This window comes from Dicentrarchus labrax, unplaced genomic scaffold, assembly GCF_905237075.1.
Source record: "Dicentrarchus labrax unplaced genomic scaffold, dlabrax2021, whole genome shotgun sequence".
Lineage (NCBI taxonomy): Eukaryota > Metazoa > Chordata > Actinopteri > Moronidae > Dicentrarchus > Dicentrarchus labrax.
In genome coordinates this window covers 19,890,732-19,903,682 of record NW_026136706.1, presented here as the reverse complement: position 1 = coordinate 19,903,682, position 12,951 = coordinate 19,890,732, and the positions used below count along the sequence as shown (strand labels likewise).

The 12,951-nt window shown below is 41.8% G+C and overlaps 1 protein-coding gene across 4 annotated transcripts in view; it reads left to right on the top strand.

Annotated features, from left to right (window-relative positions):
* Positions 1–2,468: 2,468 nt before the first annotated feature.
* il1rapl1a (interleukin 1 receptor accessory protein-like 1a) overlaps positions 2,469–12,951 on the top strand; it is a 155,890-nt gene continuing 145,407 nt past the window's right edge. For 2 of the 4 annotated variants that reach the window (XM_051403837.1, XM_051403835.1), the window contains exons 1-2: positions 4,443–4,485; positions 4,909–4,935. In XM_051403837.1, coding sequence (XP_051259797.1) covers positions 4,458–4,485; positions 4,909–4,935 — 55 coding nt within the window. In that variant the 5' untranslated portion in view covers positions 4,443–4,457. Of the gene's footprint in view, positions 3,290–4,442; positions 4,486–4,629; positions 4,667–4,908; positions 4,936–12,951 lie in introns of those variants that run through there. The other 2 variants (XM_051403836.1, XM_051403838.1) reach the window with 2 other exon arrangements.

The following is a 12,951-nucleotide window of genomic DNA, read 5'->3' as shown; positions in this document are numbered from 1 at the left end:
ATACTTTAAGAACATTTCACTCTGTAGTTTTACTGAAGAAACATTTTCAACAGAGAACTTTTACTTATAACTGAGTATTTTTGCAGAGTGGTAGTACAACTTTTACTTAAGAAAACAATCTCAATACATTCTACTACTGGGGATGGCTCTGACGTGATCATAGTTTTTGGTGAAACTTTTGCTTATGTAAAAACAAAATTACATCTGCCCATAGCTGTTTGAAAGCTGGCACAGGTGAATGGAATTTTGTTTGTGGGGCTTGCAGCATTGTTAAAAAAATCCTACAGAAAGAGATGTTCTCTTTCTGGAATCATTGTTCCTCCAGCTAACCCACAGAACATGCTGTGGACAGTTTTTATTGTTTTCTTATTAGTTCCTACTAAATAAACAGCAGGCATGAAAAGAGAGTTTCTTGTTTGTTGTTCTGTATATTTTCTTATGATAGGTGATTCTGTTGTAGCACAACATGTAGAGACTAATGATAATATAAAGTACAAACTACAAAGCACTTGACATACAATTTAAAAAAAGACAACAGTCAGCAATTAATAACATATAAAATACAATGGAATATAATACAACAAACAGTAAAATCAATAAAAAGCAAGTCTAAAGTAGTACGTTTTTAAAATTGCCCATAAAAAAGACAGTGCCTGATCTCCTATGGCAGGTCATTCCACAAGTGATGGGTCTGAATGGGAAAGGCCCGATCAGCTTCAGTTTTAAGAGAATGGAGTTTAGAAGAGAGGAAAATTACTTGGCCATCAACATGTAGAAGACAACTGTCTCATTTACCCACAGAAGCACGAAACATTTTGTGAAAAGACACTTGATGTTTTTGGAGAAGATGTTAATAATTTACTGTTTGAAATGCTTTGCAAAAATCAATAAATATGGCTCCAGTAACATGGCCTTTGAGTCTTATAACTGAGATTGATTCTGGAGTGGTGAATTTCAGGTACTGACAAATAAAATAGAGGTTTTGAAACTGACTTATTACTCTCTCCAATAAAAACTGTACCACCCAGCTTAGTTTGTGTTGGGCCCTGATATTAGTCCCTCAAATTTTCTTTTACTGTAGAGCAATTTTTATCCAACAAGTTATCAAACAGAAGGTACACACACACACACACACACACACACACACACACACACACACACACACACACACAAATACATACACACACAGTAGTGAGTAAGAGGGAGACAGAGAGTATTAAGCAAATATCAAGTCACTCCAGTATTCACCCTTACTCCTGTGTGTGTGTGTTTGTGAGACATTAGTAGGATGTATGTGCTCATGATGGCTCATACTAAGCTACAAGTGGAGATGAAAACAAGAACTGAATCATTCACTATTGTTCTTGTACCTGCTCACCCACACAGGTGTTCTATTATAATCTGGCAGAGCCAACCCCTGCCCAGGTTAAAAGTGGCAAAGCTATGCTGGGAATTATGTGATGTCACTGGACATGAAGTATGAAGGCCGCTCCGGGGCTCAAATTTCTGCTCTGGGGATCGTGGTGCCAGGATACACAAGACCAGCCTTTGCAGAAATCTTTCACACTCGGTCCAACACACCCCCTTATTGTAAATCTGTTAGTGATTGGACTGCAGCTGATCCGACTGATCTCATACTACATCACAGCAGCTGCACCACTGCAGTTTTATACTTAGACACATAACAGAACCCACTCAAGAATACTCCCGGGTTTTAGATTTTATTTTCATGTATTATTTATCTTAGTTTTGAATAGCTGCCACACTGATTGAATTAAAAGTTTGTTTTTATTACATAAATAAATATGTGATAGTCCTAACCATCCTGAGCTGAGATTAGTCCCATCTTTAAGAGGGCAGTAGTCGGCTCGGCAGATTTTGATTGGGGCCGGCAGGTAACCTAGTAGGTTCCTATGACTTCAGGGCTCCATCCATCATTAACACAGACCTGCTCATGTGATGGACGTCCTGCAGCATTATAATACCACCACTACAGCAGTAAAAATGCTCCAAATGTTGCTTCAAATGAACGTTTTTGTTCCTGTGTGTCCTTTAGAAAAGTGGCCAGATTTTGTCTCGTTTAAAGGACCCAGGACAATTGGATAAACACAAGCAGCTTTTGCCAGGATCATTTGATCACTTGCTCACTGCAATGATTCAGAGATTCAGCTAGCTTCATTTCCATATTGCTCATGATGTCGGTCACCTCTGTGCTTTGCTTTATGCCACAACTACAAATCGTCTTAAATGTTTAGGACTCCATCCTGTCCTGCACTGAATCATTTGATCTGGACATTTAACATGAATGAGATTCTTTATTCAGACTTTATTGCAAGCTCCCCATCATATAAGGCTGGGACATCTAACTATCTTGGGGGGTTTCAGCCTATCCCCTCTCTCTTTTTTCTGTTACTATCTCTCTCTCCCTTTTCATCTCCCTTCATTGTGATCTCTTCTCTCTCTCTTTCTCTCCATTTCTCAGCCCCTATACCCCCTTTCTCCCTCTTCCAACTAGTGAGGATTTTTGCACATCCCGTTCTGTTGAGCGTTGAGTTGAGTTATAGGTGTCTGCTGGAATTTCTTTTCCCCTCATCCATTTCACTGTTTAATCGATGAAAATGACAGAGTGCAGGTGCAATCGCGGCGCGTGTTAGAGGAGCCGGCAGGGGACGGTGTGTGGTGCACTAGGACCGGGGAGAGATCCTTCTCGTCGTGTGCATTGCAACTACAGAGCGGAGCTGTGGAGGAAATCCCCCATCGGATCTGGCCATTATATCCATACATTTCTTTTTCCCATCTCCATCGCGGCGCTGCTGAGTGGGGATCGCACCAAACAGTGCGTTTGGGATGGTGAAGCACCCAGGAGAGGATTAGTGATTGAGCACGATTTGCGTAAAAGTCAGCTGTGAGATTTTGGGAGGGGGGGGTGATCATTTGGCAGCTTCGCCCCCACTCGTTTTGATTTAAATTTTTTCATTGGTTGTAGTAGTATTTTTTTTTTTCATTTCTACCCATCATCCGTTTTATTTCAAGCGCGCAAAGTCACATCTGCGTAGGAGAGCGCTTGGCGCACTTCTTCCCCAAACGACAGAGACAAGATCTCCATTATTCTGTTTGGATTTAAACCGGACGATTGGCTGAATGGGTGACCTCGCTGAAACACAGACTATCACTGGCTTGCACCCATTTTATGGAAACGTGTTTTCTCTATTGACCTGGAGTTGTGATGTCCAAAGCCTTCCCCACTGACTGACAAACGGCGTCGAACCATTTTGGAATCGAGTTGAAGGTAGGCCAGTTTCCCTCTAGGCTTGCCGACATAACACGGTTTTTGGGAGCATCTGATAAAGTTCGAAGACCCCAATTTAACTGCTTATTCGATTATTGCGGCAATGAATTGATCGCCAGTGACTCTGGGTCTCGGTCGGACAGTTGCAGCAGTTATTATCGAGAAAGAACAAAAAAACCCACGCTGGTGGAACTGCGATATTCATCAGTTTAAAAAGGCTGTGAGCCAGTCAAACGCTTAAAAGGTGGAGAAGTTCAGCACCTGCCACTGCTGAGGCGGTGAGATGAAGTTGAATATAGATTATTATTATAACCTACACCCAGGAGAGCAATAGATAAATAATTAAACTAATTGTATGTGCCGCAGTGTGAGACGAAATCCTATTCTCCCTCTCTCTCTTCCTTTTCTTGGACTGAATGCCCCTGTTTTGTATATTTGGCTCACGATATGTTTGCTCATGAGCTCAATCATGGAGATGCCGGAGAAGCCCTCTGCAGTGCAGTCTCTCACACACACACACACACACACACACACACACACACACCGGCCCGCCGGGCTCACTGGAGCTCACTAAGGAGAGGATTTAGATAAAGGTGTAAACGAAGCGGCAGCTTTCCCTGAAGGTAGTCTACCAGTAAGCCTTATTATATGAACAATCCCGTCTTTATACGGGGGATATAGTCTGGTGTGCTGTGGTGATTTAACAATAAAATAGACAGAAATAAGTTTTTTTTTTAAATGGTTGCACCACAAAAAGAACTTGTCATGCGCTCTCTCTTTCTCTCTCTCTCTCTTCCCGGTGTGTGTGTGTGTGTGTGTGTGTGTGTGTGTGTGTGTGTGTGTGTGTGTGTGTGAGAGAGAGAGCGGGAGTGTTTCCGTGTGTCTCACGTGCACGCACACACACTCACAGTGCTTGATTGCAGTTGCAGAGTCTAAATTTGAGACACAGACAACACACGTTGGCATTTTTCTTATTGCCCCGACAAATGCTTATCCGTATTATTACGCTCATTTAACTGTACATGAACGCTCCATCAGCGTGCCGAATAACAGTCTTGGGTTTCTTTGCCATTTCGACCTACTGTACGAGTTCCCCATGGGGACAAACAGCGCGGTCCCTTGGGTGGAACCGCGCTGAATACCGACGCATGACGCAGGAATCTGAGTGATGATTGATGATTATCCTATATCTGGAGGTGCGCCTTGATCTCAAAAGCCGGACCACTTAGTTCAGGAATTGTAAATCTTATTAATCTTTTATGTTATGTTTGGTTAACCATGTTACAAGTCGTTTAAAAGAGAGATTGTTGGTGGTCTGTCGGTCAGTGGCTCGTCTTGAACATGTGCTGTAGCAAATGCGCGCATGCTTGTGTCAAGGTAGGCGCTCTCTCTCTCTTTCTCTCTCTCTCTCTCTCTCTCTCTCTTTCTCATTCACTCACTCACACACACACACACACACACACACACACACACTTTCTCTCTTTCTCTCTCTCTCTCTCTCTCTCTCTCTCTCTCTCTCACACACACACAGCCATCCAGCCCGAGCCTATATACCCTTAATCAGAGCAGATAGTGTTGTTTTAGTTTGTCAGGTGACCTATATCTATTTGTGCCGACAGAGGCGACGTGCCAGAGGCCAGCTGGAGGTGAGCCACATCTCCAATGCATGATGTTAAACAGTGGAAAGTCATGAAAGAATGTGTCTGGGTGTCACTTTGGATTTTCGGTGTAATTTTTATGAGCACGGGGCCTTGCATTAATGATTTGGTAAAGTCACTTCTGTCTGATGTTACAAAGTGCAGCAGATAAAACTGGCAGGCTGTAGCTGCTGCCAGCAGCGCCTCGTCACCGGGAGGATGACAAGAACTGTCCGTGGTGCTGAAACAGACAGCTCCTTTGTTCAACTCTGGGCTGATTTTGTATAAGTTGAAATGTTCAGCGGCTGCAGTAACTCTCCTCGGCTCAGATCTATGTTTAAATATTTGAGCAGCTACTGAGCCACATGTGTGTAGGCTATGCCATGTATGTCTGGGCATGTCACAAGTAAACATGTGGGATTAGAGTGCATTCATAAGAAAGCGCTGAGTCTTTTTTAATTAGCTGTAAACATTTACAATCAATCTGGAAAGGGCTTTTGAGAATACAGTCTGACTGTGTTGTCTTGTCATATTTGTCTGATAATGGTTTATACGTATTACTGGTACATTAAGTGCCATTGCTGCACTGCTATAGTCTAATAACACGCTGTGTCACATATCCTGTGCCCCATGTTTTCTTTTCAGTTTTGGCCTTGCATTACAGTGTTTGCTTTAAATGCCATCATCATGTCTACTGAGTGGTGATAAAATCCATTAGCTGATCATCATGAAGTGATGCTTGGCTTGGCCATGTGAGAATCAGTTCTGTGAAAATGAAACATATCAACACTGGAGAAAAGTGTAATCTGTAATCACTTAAGGACCACTTATGTCTTTTTCTTAATTATATAATATTTATCCGAAAGATGCTATCTCTTCTCAGTCGTTTGTGCTAGTAATAAATGCAATCACAGAATAAATGTTCTTTTCTTGCTGTGTGTAAAATGTACAAAAAGTGCGAAAATATACAAAAATAAAACAAAATATAAAGCTTTAAAGGCAATGTTGGAGTTTTGCCAGAATTAATGTTGAATTCAGGGATTCTCTCTCTCGGCAATGAGATTCCTGGCACAATTAAAACTGCTACATATCATACTCGCTGATGCATTTTATAAATGTGCCTTTGAGTAAAGTGCTATTGAGGCTCCAAATCTAAAATACTCACGATTGTGCTTACTAAAGGCATTTCTCCTGCTGAAGTTTCTATTGGGATTCCACAGGGTTAAATGGCCAATTGGGCCTGTTCTAATACACAGGGCACACACAATGCCTGCTATAAACACAGTTGGGGAACCGATATACAGCCCAAGTGGAAATCAAATGAACCCCTGGGGGAGCCATGACATCTACTGTGCGACTGATAATTGCTTGCATTCATTTTCTGTGATTACTTTTGCTCAATATGTATTTATGTGAACGATCCAGTGTGTATAAAAATATCTTTACATGATAGAGTGCAAAATTACCCTTATTATGTTCACTAAGCCACTCAGTGTCCAGCAAGGCAAGTTGTTTGTGTGTCAGTGGTCATTTAGTAAGAAGGAAGAGCTGGTAGAGAGTCTTTTTCGACTGGTCCTGTGTTGGTGATGAATGATGTGTGTGTTTGCCCCTAAACGTTGATTGAATTAGGCCACCCCACAGACCCACTGCTTTCCCAAGGAGCACTTGAAGGCGATCCTGCGGTGAAGTGTATCAATAAGCGGGTGGATGGAGTGTAAGTGGTGGTGTTGCTGCGGGCAGACAGCCGGTGATGAGGAGGGGGAACACGCTTAGGGAGAGTATCGCTGATAACACAGCAGATTGGGAGCCCTTGGTGCTAGCGTCTGTCAGTCCCTGCCGTGGAGGGAGAGAGGGGTGGAGCCACACTGGGCCAAATTCAGTTCAGCCTAGTTACTGAATCCAGCTCAGTTTAGCTGTTTTTTGTGTGTTATCGGGTGCTTTTCACAATAACATGGGTATGTGTATCACAAGCCCCTTGCCATTCAGTTATCTGGTCATTTCAGTGGAACTGTGATCAGGTGACGAATATGTTTGTTTCAGAACAAAGCATCTAGCGAGCACAGCGTTTTGATGGCTTTGTTTTGAAGGCTGGTTGCTTTGACGAGGACCCCCATGAGGCCACTGGCAGCTGAGCTCCCACTGTGGCAGATTGATATTTGTAATTTAAGGGAAGCTGTCACACAGCATCCTCCAGATGGAGAGTGCCGCGGAGGCGCGCAGTCGATTAAACACGGTTTGTTTAGAAATAATCATTTTGATGTGGGAGCTGAGGATTCATTTGAGGCATATTGGCTCAAGGGTTCAAAATGTTCAATTATGCACAGACGCATACAATCACATAATAATAACACGTAGAATACAGAGCTGCGTCAGGGAATAGAAGCTTTTAGCCCGTCTGTCATCTGATGAAGCCCCACAGATGACTGCAGAAAGGACAGGTCAGTGATTTGTTTCCCTGTTGTAGAAAAGGTTGAGGATAGGTTACAGTTGAGAGCTAATTCATTAATTCACCCACCAGCATGCATGCTCACACACACTCACATGAACATTGTTTTCATCACTGAACTATTGGAACTGATATCTGGAGGAGGGTCATGCTTTAAAGGACCATCTCCTCCTTGTCACATTGATTGACAATAAAGGAACAATAAACAGCGCAGAGAGAATACTGCTTGATTAACTGCACTTCAAAATCACCAAATACATGCAATAAATCAGGTTTCCATCTCACAAATTAGAACAATGGCATTTATATGCTGGTTTGAAGACATTGAAGCTTGAACTCCTAAGGCATTTGCGCTTATAGCTCTACAAGGTAGTCGAGCCCTGATGATACAGAGGTTAAGAGCACTAATATAATGTAGATGATGTGGGGTAGAGTTTGAGAAGGAATGCATAACAATATAAGGTTTCAGTTCTTGTCACAGAACTGTCAGGAGTAAACTGTCTAAACTGTTTCCAGGATGTCCTCTTTCCCTCTTTACCCCTATAAATCATGAACTTTAAAATAAATGGAGTGCAGGGCAGGGTCCTCAACTGTTTTTGTGAGTCTTCTTGCAGACCAGCCAGTTGGGGGCTGGAACAAACATTAGACCTTTTATAGCCCATAAATTCCTTGTCAAATGTTTATTTATTCATATTAGCCAGCTAGTGAACTATTAGCTCCACAGCACATGCAGATCAAGTATCAACTGGGCGATAATGACCTTCTTTAGTTCAGAATTTGTATCCTGTTGTGGGAGTGACAGGGAGCAGCAAGGAAAGATGCAGCATAGATGGACCAAGTTCAACTGCTCAAATAGCTCATAATGATATTAAAGTATCATTCATTTTTTTTGGCCCAGTACTGGTCCACAGCCAGGTGGTTGGGAACCACTGGGGTGATCTGAAAAAATCAGGTTGAACATGAAGGAGACATTTAAATATACAGGATTTTAGATTAGTTTCACCCCAATCATCATGTAGACACATTATTATTTGGAAGAGAAATGATGACATTTATGTAACAGCTATAGCTATGATATTTTCCATTATGTATGATGCTTTTTATCATTTTTTCAGTTTTTGTAGGACTATGGGTGAAAATTAGCTGTTGAGCTGAACATTCATAATGCTGTTGCTAAATGTCAGGGTTGATTAATGTGCATGGTCCCTATAATTAAGCAAACAAAAATAGTAATGATAACTGATATTTTGTTGGCAATGTCAGCTATATTTGCTGCTTTTTATCACAAAGATGGACAACAGACGTTAATGCTGGAGACAATAATTGATTCTTGAACTCACTTCCTCTAACATCTCCTCATTGATAACCTCTTTACACTCTTCACTGTCTCTGCACATAGCAGACATTCCCCTCCACTGATTTCTTATTCTTTCGTACTCTAACTTCTTTCTCTCTGCCCAAAGTTCCCACCTGGAGCACTTTCTCAGAAAACTTCACGTGTCTCTCTCTCAAAGTGCACTTTGACAGCTGCCGATGTGGTAAACAAAGTCAGGCATGTCAAAGTCACTTTCATGAGCTTGGACTTTTAATTCAGTCATTTGAGAGACTAACCTGTCAGCAGCTACAGTATTTAGGCTTAAGTGGTGGGTTTTTTGGCTTGGAGTAACTTTACTCACCAGGTGACACTTTCCTTTATGTGTAGACATTCATGCAGAGCGGTCATGCAAAATGGCCAGTGTGTCTAAATCAGTGAGGAAAGAGGATAGACAAGAAATAGAAAAAAAGAGTACTGAAAGAAGGTACTGGAGCTTGTTTTCATTTGCTGTACAGCTGGACATACTTGGGCTTTTATTTGCTCCACTGGCTTTGAATAACTCCCAAACAGTGAGAGAGAGAGAGAGAGAGAGAGAGAGAGAGAGAGAGAGAGAGAGAGAGAGAGAGAGAGAGAGAGACTTTGAACGATGATAACACAAAGAAACTGGCAAGAAAGCATATGTGTTTGAGGGTAATCTTTTATTAGGGCTGGATTGCAAAATTGAAAATTGATTGAATGCATACAAGCATGTAAGTACTCCACGTATATAATACCGGAGGCCACATCCTATTGATGCTATTTTTAATCACAAATACAAAGGAGACTGTCCTCCCAAGAAATATGAGAGTATCAGATGTTTCAGCAAATGGCTAAAATGACATACATTCAAGTGACGAAGCCCTAGTAGTAATTATAATTCTTGTCTGTCTGGAGCAAATGAGGTAGTAGTGTGATGTATGGCACCACAAAGTCCCGGGGTTGTTGAATGGGACAACAAAATGTCAGAGTTTAACACAGGTGTTGGTCTCCTCCTCTACGGACAGTCTGCGTTGGTTTCTTGTTTTAACCATGACCATGATCATCATTGTCCTTACCTTAACTAATCAGTTATTATTGGAACCATGAAGAGGTCACCTAAGCTTTCAGTTACCCGAACCAAGATGTTTTTTGTGCCTAAGCTTAAACAAAGCACAGTGTAACCACAATAATGTAATATCAGTAGTATTTGTGAAAGGCGAAGTTAAAAAAAAACGTATATAAACTAGAGGGCATGGTTAATCAATCTATTTTATTGTTTAATTTGGAAGACTGTAATTTATATCGCAATTGCAAAATGTCAGCTTCTTACTATGAGCGATGAGGTCCTACGTGAACACACAAACACAAAGAGGTTTAGTTATTCCTCAGTTCCTGAGTTTTTCTCTGATTGGAGATCCTTTTGGGAAAAGGGCAGTGTTACCTCCATGCAACAATCAGGATTTAGAAGTATTTGAAGCAAAATGTTGTGGGGTTGCTTGTTTAGTCAAAATACAATTTGAAACCAAGTTTCCTGCCGCTGTGTTTACATTTTCCAGATGAGGCCTTCTTGTGGACATGCAAAGGGAAACTCTTGTCTGTTAGGTTCAAAGTGGAGTGACTTTGTTACAGTGGTACAGCCAATGTTGTTTTCTTTTGAACATTTTCAACCCTTTCCTTAATCTAAACTAACCATGACTGTGATTTTCTAATCATAACCAAGTAGTTTTAGTTGCTTAAACCTAACCAAACCTTTATCACAGAGGTGGGAGATCAGAAAACGCTCATATGAATAATTTTGTGATGGACATTTGTAAAGGATTTGGAAGACAATGATCTTTGATGTTGTACTGATTTCAGAGAGAGTTCACATGATGAATTGGTGGTGTGTTGCAGGTTTCGGGCCCTCTCAGCTTCTGGACATAACTAAAACGGATTGGACAATGTTGATTATTATTTCCCACGTGATTATGTCTGGTGTGGGAACAAGCTTGAGTAGAGTTTACTTGTGACTTTATTCTCATGAGGTTTCTCTCTATCTGTTCACATGCTGCTATCAGCTTTGTCATAACACAGGGACGGTAGGACACACCAGCCACAATGGAATCATACTCTCGGCTGTCACTTTGCATTGGTTCTGGGAAAATCTTGCCAATGTCCCATGGGGGAATGTGTAAGAGATGAGATATGAACACGTGCAGATGCAGTACACAGAAACGAAAAGAGAAACGCAGCCTCTTTCTCCTCTGTCTTTTTCTGTAACACATACACACACAAGATTAGTCTTGGCAAATTGCCTTGTCTTACAGGATGATATTGCATTTAAAGGTGTAATTTAATCGTTCTTCTTTTTTTTTGTAGAATCGGTTCGGAAAGTGAATCACCATTGTAGCATTCCTTCAAGACATAGATGTTGAAAATCTCAGAGCTGGCAGTTACTTGTAAGACAGTTGTCAGAATTTTCAAGATCAGATTTGCTCACAACAGTGAAATTGTAAGCCACAATCTCTCGGTGGACTGGACCACAAAAAAGAGACGAAGAGAGAGGGAGAGAGAGTGGAGGGACTTTATCTCAATTTTTCTGTTGCTTGGCGTGTCAACTTGTCTCTGAAATCCACTCAGATGGCCCCAGCTCTGAGCTACAAAGGAGGAAAGACAAAAACACAGGCGGGGTCATGCGAGAATTGGCAAGGGAGAGGGAGAATGAGAGAGAAGCAGTAAGAGGCAATGAGGAAACGAGAGGTGTTTCTATTGTTTCCTAAAAGAACACTCTGCCCTGTTATTTTGTCAGCTGCAGTGGTCTGTGTTATGGTGCAATGAGTCCCCAGGGAGTAGGGACTGCCATAAATATTCCACTGTGTGGAACAGCCGTGTCTAATGTAGGCTCTTGTTGTGTATAGGATGCTGGCCATTAGTGCCTTTTGGTCAGTAATGAGTGGGTAAAGACTCTCAGCCAACTGTCCTTAAACACCCAATTGAATTCACACAGAGGAATGTCACATGGCAAGAACTTAGGGACAGCAGAGCTCCAACCTGATATTCATGGATATAGAGAAGTCATAATAAACCAGCACAATCGTAGTAAACTGTACATTGAGTGGTGGATCTTCACAAGATGATCATTAAGTGTTAGTGTCTCAGTTTGTTAGAGCTGTGACATTGCAGTGTGTTTAACAAAGGTCAGTGACATCTATGTGTCTGTTCATCCTGCATATGCTTTTGTGTGTGTGTGTGTGTGTGTGTGTGTGTGTTTGTGTGTGTGTGTGTCTCTGTATGCCTGTGCACACTGATCTGACACACAGGCCCAGTCAGTCCTGTTCTTGGCTCCAGCAGCGATCTGGCACTTCTCCTAGGCTTGTAGCCCCTGCCATGCCTCCCCCCTCTCCCTCTCCCTCTCCCTCTCTCCTGCTGCCTCTCCTCCTCCTTCTTCTCCTCTCTCCTGCCCTCTTCCTTTTCTCCCTCCATCCACACACCAGTGCAGATCAGCCTGCAAGGGTGTCAGAAAATGAGAGAAAGAGAGCTGACTGGACTTTCACCCAGGCTCTCCCACTATGCCTGCTCATTTCTGGCTCTCTTTGCAGTGCTTTGCTATCATATGACAGTAATATGGCAGTATTATGTGTACCTAATTATAATATGCCACACAAAAGATGCTGAACACATGGCCTGCGAGGAGCTGTGGCTATTCACTGGCCAGGATAGCAACTGACAAAGCCCTCTCCATATTCTTTTGACAAAACCTTGGATAACTTCACAGCAGGGATACACACACGCACATGCACTGTCTTATAGTTATTTTTCTGTTCACATAAATCCTGTTATAAGGTTCCATCTGAGATAACTGGACTGCTCCCTGCAGGGCCCCTTCCTCTCTCTAAGACACAGCAGCTCCACTGTAGAATTGATACAGCAATAGTCGGAGAACAATCAATGATACTGAGTGTGTGTGCGTGCATGTGTGTATCCAGCATTTTAAATAAGATTTCTGAATCACCAACCAAAGTGGATATTAAAGATTAACAGCCACTCTGAATTGAACAGCCAAAAACAGTTTTACTGAAATAAGCCAGATTGTTTTGATTGCACCCTTTTCAGCATATTTTTGTGTAAAAATAAAGAAACTTGTATCAACAAAATTAAATGAATATAAACCAAAATAAAAGGAACCTAAAGAATAATGTGATAATATAATATGCATCATTACACATGGAAGAATTGGCAAAAACAAAAGTTCATCACCTGCCCTTTG